Below are 17,283 nucleotides of genomic sequence, written 5' to 3'. Positions count from 1 at the left end.
GTTTGTTGTCAGTGCTGAGTCTGAGTCCACTCAGTAAAAGGCCAGCCACTGCCCACCTGGGGCCCACAGATCCCCAAGAGTTGTCCAAGAAAGACCGCAGCAAGGGTAGAGCTGACTGCTGGCCGCCAAAGTGCCTCTGTTGGCCCAGGTGCTGAGGCTGGCTGTTTGCTGCTGAAAGAGCCTCCTGCAGTAAGGTGCTCACTTTGGATTTCTTTGAGTGTCATAAAAGGCAAAAAATCATGTTTGGTTGACACTTCTTTTATAGCTGCTCCCTCATACTGTCACATGTAAAGGTATAGTTTGAAGGTAGAGATGGACTTGGGAACAAAGTGACATATGTATCATTTCCCAAGCACATCTTCCATCCTTTAAGCTCTATGTTATTCTTCACGTCTGCCCTCTTTCCAGAAATGCCCTTTTTCTCTGGCTTTACTTGTCAGTTGAGATCCTAACAGCACTATAAAGCCTAACTCATATTCCATCATGCTCTGCGACAAACCTTTCCTGATGACCCAAACAAAATTATTTGAAACTCCCTTAGCATTTCATCCACTCACATGATGTTCATATTATAGTTATTCATGTAGATATCAACACCCTTACAACACTTTCATTTCTTTGAAGGAAGAAATCATGTCTTAAACATTTTTGCATTCCTATAACTTCTATCACAGTGTCTTGCACATGACAATAAAAACGTTTGCTCAGCCATTACAGTTTATACTGTGCTTTCACTACAAGTCTTATTTTATCCTCACATCTACCCTGTGAAGTAGGTATATTATTCTCTTGTTATATATAAAGAATTTAAGAGTAAGATTGAGAAAGTGTTCTGCTTAATGTCCCTCTGGGTCTTCTGACTTCAAATCTGTGCTCCTTCCAATGCGCATCTGTCTTCAAATATTTGTCAGATTAATTGACCAATTAAAAAATTAAAATTAATCGGTCCAGAGATGATCAGGGACCCTAATGCAGAGTTGATGTTACAGCCTTTCATAGTTTCTCCACAACCTTATCGACTTCTCTACAGATCTCTAAGCTTTTCCACAGACAGTGGTGACAGGGAAAATGGGTATGGGATTGCAACTGCCATATGGAATCTGCAGCTGTGGCCTAGGCAACTCATTTCCTCTTCTCTGAAATTTTAAGAGGAACTTGACAATAAGTGTCTGAATAGAAAGGAGAAGAGTCTTCTAGTCTAGAAAGTGACAAATAGTGGGTGAATGCCTACCTGAGTATAAAAAATTTCCATTCCCAGTCCAAATCCCTTTCGTGAGATTGAATATACATATTTTTTTTCATTCTGGACATAATCATCCTGATAATCAATTGCCTACTATCCCATTAAAATAATTTTAATTGGATATCTCAACTGAGAATTATAAACTTGCTGTCTAACTAAGATAGGGAGGAGCTGGATTGTAGGAATGTATGAGCAGCGAACCCTTTCTGCTCTGAAACTCTTGGCTCAAGCTTGTTCTCCATACTGTATATAGGAAGTCTGATATAAAAAAATTTTAAATAGATACACCGCTCCACCCCACCCTACCCCCATCTTGATCTTGTTTAAAAATGCAGATGCTCAATCTCTGCCTAGGGCTTCTGATTCATTAGAATCCACTGAAGAGTCTTGAAATCTGCATTTTAAATAAACTCACAGATGATTCTAATAAAAATGAATAGTAGATCACAATTTGAGAAACAATGAGATATAATGTGCTTCTGTGAGTCTGGCATGTGGACTGTTTGTGTTCCAACCCTACTGTTTTCACCCAAGATCCTTTCATAGATGATTATCTTATCAACTCCCATAAGCAGCCTTAAAGTTTGCCATGAATTTGCTGGAGCCCATAAGAATTTATGGCATAGCATCTATTAAGAATTCCAGTTTCATTTATTTTACCATGAGTGAGATCTCAGAGCCTGGGTAGAGGCAGATTAGAAACAAATCAAAACAAAATATTGGGAAATATTATATACCAATTAGAAGAATTGTTCAGAAAGCCTCTATGAGGCTGAACAGTAGAGTAGCAAGTGCTTTTATACCCATAATTTAGATGAGTAAACTAAGAGAAAGAGAATTTTCTTGCCATAGAACAAGGAGTAAAGAAGCCATAAAAAAAAGAGTAGGCTCATCTCCCCCACACCCAACATTCCTTAGACAATACGTTCAGCTTTCTGCTCTTTGAATTTAATGCCACATATCTACAAAGATTTATGAATTGCTCTCAAGAAATATTGACCTCAAAGTGAAATAAGTCAGACAGAAAAAGTTGAAAACCATATGATTTTATTCACGTGTGAGATATAAAACTGAAAGCAACAAACAAACATGACAAAACAAAGTGACCTATGGGCATAGACAGTTGATTAGTGGTTATCAGAGGGAAGTGGGGGAGGGTGGAGTTAGACAAGGGTACAAGGGGTCAAATATTTGGTGACAGAAGGAAATCTAACTTTGGGTGGTGAACACACAGTGCAATATGTATATGACAAATTATTGAATTATACATTTGAAAATTATTTGATTTTATTAATCAATGTCACCTCAATAATTTTTAATAAAAAATGTCGACTTTGAATTCTTGAACATTTTGTCTTTATAAAGTAACGTATTAGTTGGATTATTCTAAAAATGTAGATTTCCTCACATGTATTTAGTCTCTGCCTGATTCGTTTTCATTGTGAATTTTCATAAATCTACTGGCTAAAGTTACAAAATATTTTATGCAGAATATACACAAAGGTGACCATAAGTTTATGATTTTAAAATTGCTGATATTGTTAACTAGGCAGCTTAATAGTTTGTGAATTGATAAACGTCTACAAACTTGACATTAAGACTAGTATCCTAAACTGTAATTTCTCAAAGAAATATGTTTCATGATGCTTTGGTTTTTAAGTTAGGACCAAAACCCTATTCAAGAAACATTCATGTAAATAGAGGACCCATCTCCCATTATATTTGTAAAAATGCATATATAAACTTTATTTTTTTAATGCTACATCCAATGGCGGGAACCAAAACTGAAAAAAAAAAATGACTTGAATACTTAAGGGTAGCACGACATATTTGTTGTTTGTAGTTGTTGGAGAAAGTTATGTTTATAGTAAAGAAGAGGAATCTAAATTAGGAACACACGAAGATTTCCTTTTCTTTCCATTTTTTTCTTGTATGACACATTACAGAAGAAACGTGTTTTTAATTTTAGAACTTTTCTTTGTTGAAATAAGTTGGGACAACATTACTTTTACAGCCGACTTCATTCCATGTTAGTTTTCAGGAATGGAACTTGTATTTATTTTGATATTGACCCTGCCAGGAATGTTTTTAAAGTGCAGTTAAAGAAGAGATCTTGGCTTTGCATAACTTTGTAAAGGAAAATAAGAAAGATCCACTCTAAACCAAAGACTTATTTTGATGCCTACTGTAAATATGAACAGAGAATAATTCACTTGGAAAATGTGTGTAAATGTCCCAAATATGAATCTCATTGATCTGTTTCTTAGATAAGTACTGAAATTGAGCAATGAGAACCAGGCAGCTCTGTAATAAGAAGTATACAGCAGAAACAAAATTTAAAAATCTTTCTAAGAAAATTCTTATTGTGTATTGCTCTCTGTAATATTGATTACATGTTTTAAAAATTAAAAAAAGTATATTATAAACTAATGTAAAAGGAACTGGCAGAGCTTAATCAACCTCAATTTATAGAGCTTAATTTAAATTCAGAGTGTAAACTCATTGAGTCTACCTGGAATTTAAAGAAGAAATTGTTACAATTTTTGATATATTATATATTGAGACAAAATAGTCAGTTGTTTTTACTCCAAAGAGTTAAGTTTAAAATTTTTTTAAGTTCTCTGAATATTTTAATTAGAGTTGTATTTGTCTTTCCTCCTCCCTCATTTTCCACTACAGTACTAACTAGGTCAAGCAGGGATGGTTGGCGGCCTTTGCGATTATGGACTCATTGTGTGGTTTCATGGTTTCTTAAAAGAAAGTTTTGTGACCAAACCAAACTAAATCGAACCAAAGCTATGATTCTCCAGGGTTTGTGGCTTGCCTGAAATCTGAACAGGAAATGTGCACTAGTGATGCTAGTAACATGACCAGCTGTCACATGGTTTCATTACATTTCCCAAATGAAACCAGGAAGCTCAGTCAAGAAAGAAAAGACAGATCCATTTACAACACTAGTAAAAGACTACATTTGGGAGAAAGGAGTTGGACGTGTAAACCAAGGTGCACAGAAAACTTAGCCTATTCTCTTGCTGTCCTGAGTTAATCAAACCGAGTTACCTATAAATTTGAATTTTCAGTTAAGCTTTCATGCTACCTTGATGAATTTGCTGGTGTACATAATTTAGCTCACAAGTTTTCTTTGTGGCTTGTATTCTCCAGAGAATTCATTTCTACAAGATACGTGGTTGTTCGCCATGGAGAGAAGTTGAAAGAAATGTTTAAAAAAATTACTTCCATGGGACACTTAAACCTGATTCATTCTTCTCCTTTGGACAGATCTCCTCTCTTTCTTTGGTTTTACCACTGATAATGTTCTGTGATTTTTCAGAAATTGTTTTGTTCTCTCCTCTTTTTTTCTCAGTATAGTATATATCAACACAGTTCTGATGTTATCATTTCTTCTCCTTCTATGTAAGCTTTTTTTTTTTTAAATAATAACAATCTTGCTATAATGGCATTTGAAATGAACAACCTAGTAATATAAGTGCAACCACACAGTATATGTAAGAAAATAATTACTCTTTAGAAAATTTCCAACAAAAGTAATTGAAAAGTTTTATTAAGTAAACTTTAGGTTTGCATTCACTTCTCCTATGCATTCTCAGATTTGTTCCCATTCGAGTATGACCTTGTGGACTTAATTTGTGTGTGTGTGTGTGTGTGTGTGAGAGAGAGAGAGGGAGAGAGGGAGAGAAAGAGAGAGAGAGAGAGAGAGAGAGATTGAGATAAAGAATAAACACGGGAGGTCCTTGGTATTATACTTTGGCCAACAGAAAGATTTCCCTTCCAGAAGCAGATTTGGAAAAATTAGGTCCACTTTTCCCCATTTTCTGAAAGTCATTAGTGATGGACAGCTTTAATTAGGCCAGTAAAGTTCCAGTTCATCACAGTGACACCCCCAGCCTAACTTTACCTACTTGATTGTTGTGAACTATTTGGCTTTGCAGCCCCCATTTTAGAAACCAAAGGAACAAAACTAGTGACTAACTTTAGCTGTAAAAAATAAAAATACAAGGTAGAACCAACATTTACCCTGAAACCGCTAGCTAAGGCAAAGAGGTGAATACTGCTATAATTAGATAAAACGAAGAAGACAGATCAAAGAGCAGATTATGGAGTTGGATGGTAATATGATGATCAAAATGTAACTTTTAATTTCGGACTCATATATCAATAGATCTTGTTGTATTTTAGAGAACTCCTGTCTGTGTTGTGTACTGTTGACTATATGACACACTTACCGCAAAGACTTCCAAAACTGTCCACTCACTGTTGCCTTCTCTTTCCACATCTTCACCATCCCCACTTCCTCCCCAGTAGTTCCAAGGTCCTGCTTCGCTGGGTTCTAAGCTAACTGGCATGAGCTCCTTTTACATTACGAGTCCTACCTGCATATACCTGATATTCCTCTTTTCTTCTACAAGTAAACATTTCCCCTTATTTTTATCCATTGACTCCTCATTCTGTCCTGCCTCAAAGAAAAAGCGCTTCTTCCTCTTCCAAGGATTACATCTGTGTCCCAGAACTCCTGATTGCATCGCATAAATAAATAAGTGAGGTAATGTAAGAAAAGCACCAGGACTACGTAAGAGAAGTTATTGCTCTATCATTAGGTTAAACAAGAATGGGTTCTTCTCCGAGAACTTACTCCTTAGATGATAATATTTTGCATTACCAGTTTCTTTTTTCTGTCTCTTTAGTATTGAATCCTATCTAACAAAAAAATGTTTTAACATTCCTCTTATTTGTGGTCCTTGACTCATTCCTGGATCCCTGTCAAAGTTTAATCTGAGTTCTGAGATCACTAGCACAGGATTTACCAGCCTAGAAAGAAAAAAGCTAGTTCCTACAGAGCCGTTAGACTCCACACCCACCTTAGGAATCATACAAGCACAGTCCTCAAAGGAAGGTCTGGTGATGCCTGGTGTTGAATTCACACTTTATCGCTTACCGACTGTATGACCTTGGACTTTTATTTATTTATTTATTTATTTATTTATTTATTTATTTTTAATTAATTATTTTTTTATGGTGACATTAATTAATGAAATCTGATAAGTTTCAGCTGTACATTTTAACAGTAAAGTATATATGTATTTATGTTGTGTGTTCACCTCATAGTTAAATTTCTTTGTCATCACATATTTGACTCCTTTTGCCCTGTCTACCTTGACTTTTCCCCTTCCCTTCTACCCTCTGGTAATCACTTGCCTATTGTTTATGTCCATGAGTCTCTGTTTGTTTGTTGTTTTAGGTTTATATCCCACATATAAGTGATATCATGTGATTTTTCAACTTTCTCTGTCTGGCTTATTGCACTTAGCATGATTACCTCGAGGTCCATCATGTTATCGCAAATGGCAGTATTTCATCTCTTCTTAAGGCTGAATAATATTCCATTGTACATATGTAGCACAGCTTCTTTATCCAATCATCTATTGTAAGACACTTCTGTTGCTTCCATGTCCTGGCCACCGTGAATAATGCTGCTATGAACATCGGTGTGCAAATATCTTTTGGGATATGAGTTTTCAAGTCTTTGTGTAAATACCTAGTAGAGGGCTTGCTGGATCATATGGTAGATCAATTCTTAGTTTTTTGAGGAACCTCCATATTGTTTTCCATAGTGGCTGTACCAATTTGCAGTCCCACCAGCAGTGTACGAGGGTTCCTTTATCTCTGCGTCCTCTTCAACATTTGTTATTACTTGTCCAGTTGATTATAGCTATTCTACCAGGTGTGAAATGGTATCTCATTGTGATTTCAATTTGCATTTCCCTAATAACTAGTGATGTTGAGCATATTTCATATATTTGTTGGGACTTTGGACTTTTAATACCTCACTTTAGGCATCAAGATTGAAGAAAGCCAGGGCTAGGATGAGGTCAAGATGAAAATGCCTCTGGTGCAATATTTAAAAAGTATCAAAAATCTAAGCAATCAAGATAAATATTATTTTAATACTGTCTTTTAAAGAATCAAAATTAATGCAAAAAGTCCATGATGAACAAAATGTAAAAAAATTAAATAAAGATGGCATCAGTAATGATGCTGTGTGGAGCCAAAAGGAAAAATCAGTTAAATAATAATGAATCTATCTTCATTTAAAATTCTGATAATTTTATTCATCATGAATTTTTTCACATTGATGTGGTATTTTATTTGGTTTTGGATTGTCTTTTAGCATTTTACTGAAGTATTTATCTTAATGACTCAATTTTTTTGCTCCCACTTTCATTTTGAAGTTGAGGAAAGCACCTCACTTGCCTCACCCTAGTCCCAGCTCCGCCTTCACCTTAGCACTATTTTGATAGATTTACTTCCAAAGCCCAATGACTAATTCTAATATAAGAATAAAGAGTCTATGATTCATGTAAGAGAAACATTATTTTATTTTACCAGTAAAACAAGTTTAGAATTAGTTCCAGTCATGTTATCACAGTGAGAATCCTTTTTTAGAGTGGTTTTTTTTTTTTTGCATGTACCTCATTGTGGGTGCCAGTCTAGATGCCAGTCTGGACACGTGAGTAAAACAAATGCTTAATTCAATGACTATCCAACTAACCACTTCAGTCAAGTGCTTAACTGAAATATTTAGGCTATTCTGTCAACATTTTTGAACTGATGGTTTTTCATACAACCAATCCACTAAGAAAAACAGGGCCTTATCTACAAAGAACAAGAATTATAAGGGATGACTACCTCATAACTGAGAAAAAAATAGTTTGATTTTTAAATCTCTATAATCATTAGTTCAAAGATAAAGTCCAGGAGAAAAGAAAATGGACTAAATATTGGCAATGTCTCACCTTTATTGACATAAAGACTTAATTTGTCAGCTGATGGGGAGTACTTTGTACTCTTTAAGGTAATTTGAGTTACCAATGGTGTGTCTAATTACATAGAATGCAGAAAAATAAGGTTTAGAAAGTCATTCTTGTCTTGTCTGTCAAGTAATGTCAACAATAATGAAAGTAGTTAACTTTATCAGTCTAGTGCTACAGATTCAGTGTCACTTTATAGATAGCTAAAATGAGGGGATCACACTGGTGAGATAGACTCGATTCCTTCATTAGCTACTGCTTGAAATTATTCTACAACTACAAGCAATGTAAAGGGTTTGTCTGAATATACCAGAACTCAAACACATTTATTTTTAATGTTAAAAAAAAAAAGCTGCTGGGTTTTCTTTGATCCTAATAAATATGTTGACGTAGTCTAGCTATAATTAAATCTAGAGAAGACAGCAAGAGAAAGGGGAGAATAAATTAACTTTTAATTAGTTCAGGGTCAATTACATCTTGGATTGAAAGGTGCCAAAATCCTCATGGGGGCCTGAGGAGGTAATCAGATTCTCTTCTGGAATAAGCCAGTTCTGAGTTGCAGTGCTGATGTAGAAGCCTACTCTAGCAGATAGAATGTCTTGGGCCCCAGAGAATGGATAGTGGATCTGACACTTGCATTTGGCTTCATTAATTTTTTGGTGCTCATACAAAATCAATAATTCAAATTCTTCAATTTGAAAACCGAGAAATGATTGGTAGCACCATTCGAGGGCTCATTTAGCATCCCTGAAAAGTTTATTGCAGGGCAGGAATTACTGTACATGCCAGATAAGAAATTGACCTAAATCTTTCTCTACAGATTGGTTCAAATCAGACATTTTAGTATTGGGAGGAATCTTAGAAATCAGCTAGTTCAATCAAACAGCTCTCATTTTATAGAGGATAAAATTTATTCGAGGTTACCCAGCCTTTTAAAATAAAACCCGGATATAAAAGACTTCTTTTTCCAGTGTTTTTTCTACTACTTAATTCTACCTACTTATAGGGAATGTTATTTGTTAAGTTAAATATGGTTACACTATCATGGAATATAAATGGAATTTTTTTTTCACACAAAGTAGAAAAATATTTGCATAAATTTTAAATAAAAAAAGAGTCTGTATATTTCTGTTATAGATATACTGGTTCTATATCAAAAATCATCCTTACAGGTTTTAAAAGATTCCAAATGTTGAAATATTACATGACTGAAATTGGTAATATGTAATTGTTTAACCTGGATGTGCCAATTGACTCCTGTACACACTGTTTCCTGCCTAAATCACGGAGTCAGCCTTGGTTAATTTTGTGCCCACAGAGTGTGGAACACTAAGCTCGGTGCAGTAATGATTAATATCAAAAGAGAGCGAGAAATCTAACATATCGTATACAAATGATTAATCTACTCATTCAAAAGGATGCATGACATGACCTGTAAATATATGATTGCTTAGATCACCTAACACCCTCGTTTTTGGAATGACTTTATTGGGGTTAATTAAGAAGTGAAACTACAATACAAAATTGTCAGTATCAAATTATCTTCTCTAAGAAGACACTCTGAAGACTCCCTATATAGAACACAATTCCATCAACAGACTATTGTTGTCAGTGGACAACAAATGTCTCAGATATTTTATTAAAGTGAGATATATTTGTCCTTTTTGAGAGTTTCCTCAACTTTCTGAAATGTATTCACAAAACCTTCATATTCTAATTAATTTAGTTTTTAAAAGACAATATCATGGACCTAACAACACCAAGCTTTCCAATAAAAAGCATTTCAATGCCTATGAAACTCAAATAAGCATCTCTACTTGTATATCTGCAACTTGCAACTTGCAACATCCAAGAAATACAAGAGATTTCCAATCAAATTGTAAGAACATTGTGGATCAAAAGTTAACATAACAGCCAGGAAACCAGCAGGAGGAGTGGAGTGACTGGATCATATGGTAGGTACTAATTAAAAATTTTTTTTTAATTGCCAAACTGTTTTCCAAAGTGGCTGCATCATTTTACATTTGCAGCAGCAGTGAATAACAGTTCCAGTTTCTCCATACACTTGTCAACACTCAATATGGTCAGCCTTTTAAATTTTAGCTATTCTTTTTTTATTATTATTAAATTTATTGGGGCAACATTAGCTAATGAAATTATATAGGTTTTAAGTGTACAATTCAATAATACATCATCTGCATATTGCATTATATGTTTACCACCCAAAGTCAAATATCTTTCTGTCACTATATATTTGACCCCTTTGCCTTTATCTATCTCCCCCTCAACCCCCTTTCCTTCTGGTAACCACTAAACTAGTGTCTGTGTCTATGAGTTTTTGTTTGTCTTGTTTGTTGCTTTCAGTTTTATATCCTACATATGAGTGAAATCATATAGTTCTCAGCTTTTTCTTCTGACTTGTCACAAATGGCAGTATTTCCTCTTTTCTTATAGCTGAATAACATTCTATTATATATGTTTACCAGATCTTCTTTATCCAATCATCTATCGAAAGACATTTCAATTGTTTCCATGTCTTGGCCACCATGAATAATGCTGTGACTTAAATTTTAGCCTTTCTAATAGGTATAGAGTGGTATCTTTGTGATCTTAATTTGTGTTTCCCTGATAACTAATGATGTCGAGAATCTTTTTATGTGCTTCTTTGCCATTTATATATTTTCTTTAGTAAAGTGGTGATTCAAATCTTTTGCCCATGTGTTGGGTTGTTTTCTTATTGAGTTTTGAGACTTCAGGATAAAATCTGGATATGAGTTCCTTATCTGATATGTTCTGCAAATATTTCCTCCTAGTCTATGGCTTGTCTTTTCATTCTCTTAACACATCTTTCACAGTTTCTTTTGAAGAACAGACATTTTAAAATTTGATGAAATACAATTTATTTTTTTCTTTTATAAGTTATACTTTGTGTATCATATCTAAGAAATCTTTGACTAATCTCAGTTCACAAAGATTTTCTTCTGTGTTTTCTTAGAGTTTTATAGTTTTATGTTTTACATTTATATCTGTCACAAGTAAATTTTTGCATATGGCATGAGATACAGATTAAGGTTCATTTTTTTCATATACAAATATCCAATTATTCCAGGACCATTTGTTGAAAAATCTATACTTTTTCCACTAAATTGTCTTTACAACCTTGACAAAATCAGTTGTTTATTTTACTTTGCATAATACCCTCTAGGTCCAACAAAATAAATGAACAAACAAAACAGAAACAGACTCATAGATATACTAAAAAAGCTAATGGTTGCCAGACTGGGGGTAGGGGGTAGTTAGAGGAGTGGTGAAGAGATTAAGAAGTACAAATTGGTAGTTACAAAATAGTCATGGGAATGTAAAGTACAGCATAGGAATATAGTCAATAATAGTAATAACTATGCATGGTGCCAGATAAGTACTAAACTTATCGGGGGGATCGCTTCATAAATTACATAAATGTCCAACCACTATGCTGTGCACCTGAAGCTAATCTGATATTGAATGCCAACTTTAATTGAAAAATAAAAAAAATTTAAATCAGTTTTTTATACATGTGTGGGTCTATTTCTGTTCAATCTGTTCTTTAACTTGGGTTAATTTGTCTGTCTTGATACCAATACCCCACTATCTTGATGATAGTAGCTTCATAAGAAGTTTTGAAATTAGATAGTGTTTACATACTAACTTTGATCTTTTTCAAAATTGTTTTGGCTATTCTAGGTTCTGTTCATTACCATATGAATTTTAGACTCAGCTTCACAATATCTATAAAAAAAATAACTTGCTGGATTTTTATTGAAATTGAATTGAATTAGTAGATCTACTTAAGGAGAGTTGGCATCTTAATATTATTTCAACCCATGAACAAGATATGTCTCTCTATTTACTTGTCTTCTTTAATTTATCTCAGCAATGTTCTATAGTTTTCGGTTTACATATTTGCATACATTTTGTCAGTTTCATTCCTAAGTATTTCATATTTTTGTTGCTATCATAAATAATACTGCTTTTTGGATTTTAATTTTCTATATTTGTACCTCGTATATAATAGTACAATTGATGTTTATATACTGATCTTATATCCTACAACCTTGCTAAATCACATGTTAGTTCTAGTACCTTTTTAGATTCCATCAGATTTTTTGCATAGACAATTATGTCATTTGAGAACAAAGATAATGCTACTTTTTCCTTTCAATCTAGGTGCTTCTCTGGATATCTTTTGATTAGTGTTACCATGGCATATCATTTTTCAGCCATTTACTTTTAACATATTTATGTCTTTATATTTAAAATGTCCTCATGCAACAGTCCCCAACCTTTGTGGCACCAGGGACTGGTGCTCCTATGAGAATCTAATGCCTGATGATCTGAGGTGGAGCTGTGGCGGTGATGCTAGTGCTGGGGAACGGCTACAAATATAGATGAAGCTTCGATGCTGGTCTGATGCTCACCTCCTGTTATGTGGCCTGGTTCCTAATAGGCCACAGACTGATACTGGTTTGCAGCCCAGGGGTTGGGGACAGCATAGAGCTGCTTTTTCTTTCGATCCGGAAATATATTTCTTTTAATCTGTTGTTTAAATCATTTACACTTAATGCAGTTATTGATATATGGCTAGGTTTAAGTCTATCATCTGCCAATTTATTTTGTCTTTGTATATCATCTCTTCTATGTTCCCCTTTAGTTTTTTTCCTGCCTTCTTTTGGACTGAGAACTTTTTTATGAATCCATTTTATCTTATTTGTTGGCTTATAGTTATAATCCTTGTTGTTGTACACATTTTTAACTTATCACATTCTACCTTCAAGTGATAGTATACAATTCATGTATGACAAAATAGCCTAAAATAGTATACTCTCATTTCTTCCCTCTGGTCTGTGTGCTATGATTGTTAAATATTGAACTTATACATATGTTGTAAACACAGCAATGCATTATTTTTGTTTAAACAGTAACTTATCTCTTAAAGTGACTGAAACAATAAGAAAAAAGTTATATAATTTCTCATTTTATTACCATTTGTGCTCTATATTTTTGTGTAAATTCATATATTAATCTAGTGTCACATCTCTTCTACTTGATGAATTTTCTTTAACATTTTTGATAGTGTGAGTCTGCTAGTGATGAATTCTTTCAGCTATATATTTGCATATCTAAGAAAGTCTGTATTTTATTTCTGAAAGATAATTTTGCTGCATATAGAACTCTAGGTTGATTAATTTTTCTTCTTTCAATACTTTAAAGATGTTGCTCCGCTGCCTTCTCACTTGCATTCTTTCCAAAGAGAAATCTACTCTCATTCTTATCTTTATTTCTCTGTACATAATGTCTTTTTTTATCTTGTTGCTTTGTAATTTTTTTTTCTTTTTCACTGCCTTTGAGCAATTCAATTATGATGTTTCTTGATGTAATTTTCTTCATATTTCTGTGTTTGGGGTTTCTTGAAATTCTCAGATCTGTTGGTTATACATTTTTCAATTTGGGAAATTTAGGATATTGTTTATTAAATTATTTTTTGCCACACTCCTTCCCTTGGGGATTTCAATTACACATATATTATACCTGAGAAGTCCTTCCACATCTCACTGATGCTTTTTATTTTTTAAATATTTTCTGTTTTATTTTGTGTAGTTTCTATTGCTATGTTTTCAAGTTCATTAATCTTTTCCTTTGCAATATATAATCTCTGATTAATCCCTATTCAGTGTATTTTTAATCTCATATATTGTAATTTTCATTTCTAGAAGTGCTGCTCTATCCTCTTATAGACTCTATTTTTGAGAAATCTAACTGCTTTGATTTCCCCCAGATTCTCAGCTTTATTTTCTCAACTCAGAAAGTCCACTGGGCTCTACCTGTGTTCCCTTCCCTCAAATAAGTAATCTGGGGCAATCATAAGGTTCATGTTGTTAGTTTCCATTTCTCAAGAATCACTGTCTTTTGTTTCCTTGTGTTCTGTGTCTTGAAAACCATTGTTTCAAATACTCTGTTTTGTTTTAGTTTGTTTTTGGTTTTGGTTGTTTCAGACAAGAACATTAATTCAGTACTTTTTATTTTTTCATCTTGGGCAATAGTAGAAGTCCTCAATTTGTAACCTATTATTAAACTAGTCTACAATGTCTGTTGAAAAATGCTGTATATTTGTATTTCTTAGCATATTTAACCAATAATTTAAAGCTTAATGCTGAAATGTCAAGGAAAAATATTCCCTAGCTTCAAAAAAAACCCACAGAAACTTGAAGAGAGTAAATGATTTAGTGTCTATCTGTGTCCTTGATGCAAACTACTACTACAAAAAAAAAAAAAATCTTACGTGAGCATGCAGAAGTCTCTTATATCAGTTAAAGACGACTATCTCTTAAACTTTGGAAAAATTTAATGATATTAAGTTTATGGGGGAAATTATAAATAGGAATAACTTCGTAATATATGTATTTGAAGTGATTGTACCTAATAAGTACAGTTGGCAAAAACAGAGCCTACAGAATCATCTGTAAAGTGTTATTCATATCTCACACCTTTCTTACACAAATTTATAAAGTACAATGAAAAAATGGTATACTTAAATTTGAGCAAATTAAAGGTGCATTTAATTTTAATAATTCATATTGCTGATTTGACACTATCATTTCATAGCAAATGACAATTTGACATTATAATATACATAGGCTATGCATGTCTCAAGAACAGAACTTTATTCTGACCTGAAAAAAGTGTAATAAGGATCTGACAGCCATACATTCAACAACAGGTTATACTCTATCCAAGTAGAATAAAACATTAACATAAGATAAACACCAAGAGACATATAAAAGAAACTCAGGATTTCATTTACATCCTGAAACTTAATTTGGGGAACTTCTTTAAGGAACAAAAAACAAAATTATGAATATATAACTCTGACAAAAAGGAAGTCAACCCAGTATTTCTGAAAGGTATTCCATTACTCAAGGCTCATTCACTCGTGTACAAGAGTGAGTGTGAACCACATAAATGCAGCCTACTAAACTCAAAATGAATGTATCTCCAACTCTAGTTCCCCTAGAAATGAAAAGTGCAAAAAATGCCCATGGCTACATCAGTGACCTGACATAGGAAAGCGTGCAGTGGGGCAAGTTGAAATAGAAAGATATTCAGTATTAATCAATTGCAGCTGGTATATCTTACCTTTGCAAATGTTACAATACCATATGACCATGTGAACATATTGCTAGCCCCTAAAGGGCCCTGGGGTTAAACTTATTTAACTTTTTTCTAAATCCATCTCTGAGGAAAGGAAGAGTGGAAGTACAGACTAACACGACTTAAAATTGTCACACCTCCACCTCTCCCCAAACAAGTTATTTCAGAAACCTCAACATTGAGTACTCATAAGAATCTTGCCTTTAATATATCCCTAAACACTGAAGATATAAAGGCCATTGGGAACAAGTCTTCCTATGTCTTTTATTTAACCAGGAACATGAAAAGGAAAGAGATTAAAGGAAACACAGGGGTAAGATGGAGAGGTGGGCTAGACAAGGTCCTCTAGATACATGGCCCTGCCAGCAGAGAGGTTTACAAAATGACCTGGGTTCCAGGTCTACCTGGTCTTTCTAATTGCATCCACTAACTCTCAGGCACCAAGCTCCTCAGCAGTTGCTATGGGGACTGCCCAAGTTTCACATGGATCCCCTTGACTAATGTTCTAGGAAACTTAGACAAAAGGTAGCAATTCTATACCATACTTGGATTAATAGGTGGGTACAGAACATTTCTTCTATTCTCAGCTATTCTGTTCTTGTCTAAATCAATTTGTTATGCCATTATGTTACAGAATATATTCATACAGCAAGTTTTGCTAACCTACTTCTTACCCTTTAATATGTAGTAACAAAAAGACAGAAGTCCATCTACTGTGAATTTAGCCCAAGGAGCACTGTGTTCTCCAATCATGTCTTTGCATATTTTTAGCACATTGCAATGGGTGTGTAAAGAGATGTTAAAATAAAAGGAAATATGTGTCTGCACATGCACACATATATGTACACTGCAACCCTATAGTTATCCAAATGTCTACATAGTAAATCCTAAAAAGAAAACCCTACATCAGATATAAATAACTTTCTCTAGAGATATTGGAAATCCCAGGACATTCTCCAGTATCCTGTCTCTTGGTGTCTTTCCCACAGAGAAATATTAAACTGACAGCATGGATTACACCTACTGTGAAAGGCGAAACTGAACACCAAGGCAGCCCCTGGAGGATTAGATTTGTCTTTCTGACACCACCTGTTAGAGTAGGAATCCTGATCCCTGGAGCACAAAATGGCTGTGTCTCAGAGGCGGGGCTGCTTCTAAAGTGTACAAGTGGCTCTGTCATTTTTCAATTTCAGTCATTTTATTAGATTGACAAGGTAAAAGGACGATAGTAAAAGGGCATCTAATGCCACATCTATAGATTTTTTAAGCTTAGGCACATAGTTCACACACACACACACACACACACACACACACACACAAACACAATGAGACTTTGGGACCATCTGTTTATATTTACCATTGTTCTACATTTCTGAGTCAGCAACAAGCAGGTGATTGCATCACCTCCCCTCTAAGTAACTACTGACCCCAAACACACACCTCATTCAAAAAAGTTTTATTTTTTTCTCTTGTAAAAAATATTTGAATTAACAAAAAGGAGTATAGTATTGCATTAAATATTCACAGAGTAGCTTGTCAAATATTTAATTAGTCTATTTTTCATCCATTTGATATTTTATTAAAACAAGCAATCACTTTACAAGATTGAGAGGTAACTTTAGGGTTCAGACAATTATAGTTCCCAGTGTGGGACCCACAACTTAGACATTCTGTGATTCTGGACAAGTTCCTTATTCTTTTTAAATATTAGTTACTATTTCTCTAAAAGAGGAAAATACCTATTTTGAAAACTTGCTTGGAGGACTAAATAAGTTATATAATCCATATATCTGAAGAAAAATAAGTTATATATATATATATATATTTTTCCATTTCACAGTTCCTATAGCAGTTTTTTTTTAATGCAGCATTAATTTTTGTGATTGATGAGAAAATCTGTGTTCAGCTGGCATCTCAATGAATTCTTTTTTGAAAATCTTCTATCAAGACTTTTAAATGATTGACTCTGAGAAATTTTTATTTTATTATTATTAAAAGAGCTATTTAATGTGAAATCATTTATTT

General features: G+C 33.9%; 1 protein-coding gene across 4 annotated transcripts in view; it reads left to right on the top strand.

The window, feature by feature from the left end:
• Window positions 1-17,283, top strand: part of GREM2 (gremlin 2, DAN family BMP antagonist) — a 133,983-nt gene that overhangs the window by 44,264 nt on the left and 72,436 nt on the right. Inside the window, exon 2 of one of the 4 annotated variants that reach the window (XM_039883193.1) lies at window positions 7,754-7,769. The exons of 1 other annotated variant lie outside the window; for it this stretch is intronic. In XM_039883193.1, the coding sequence (XP_039739127.1) occupies window positions 7,754-7,769 (16 nt within the window). Of the gene's footprint in view, window positions 1-7,748; window positions 7,770-9,221; window positions 10,026-17,283 lie in introns of those variants that run through there. 2 more of the 4 variants (XM_039883194.1, XM_039883196.1) reach the window with 2 other exon arrangements.

Source organism: Pteropus medius, unplaced genomic scaffold (genome assembly GCF_902729225.1).
Source record: "Pteropus medius unplaced genomic scaffold, Ma_sr-lr_union100, whole genome shotgun sequence".
Classification (NCBI taxonomy): Eukaryota; Metazoa; Chordata; class Mammalia; order Chiroptera; family Pteropodidae; genus Pteropus; species Pteropus medius.
The sequence above is the reverse complement of the archived record's forward strand: the minus strand, read 5'-3'. Positions and strand labels throughout refer to the sequence as shown.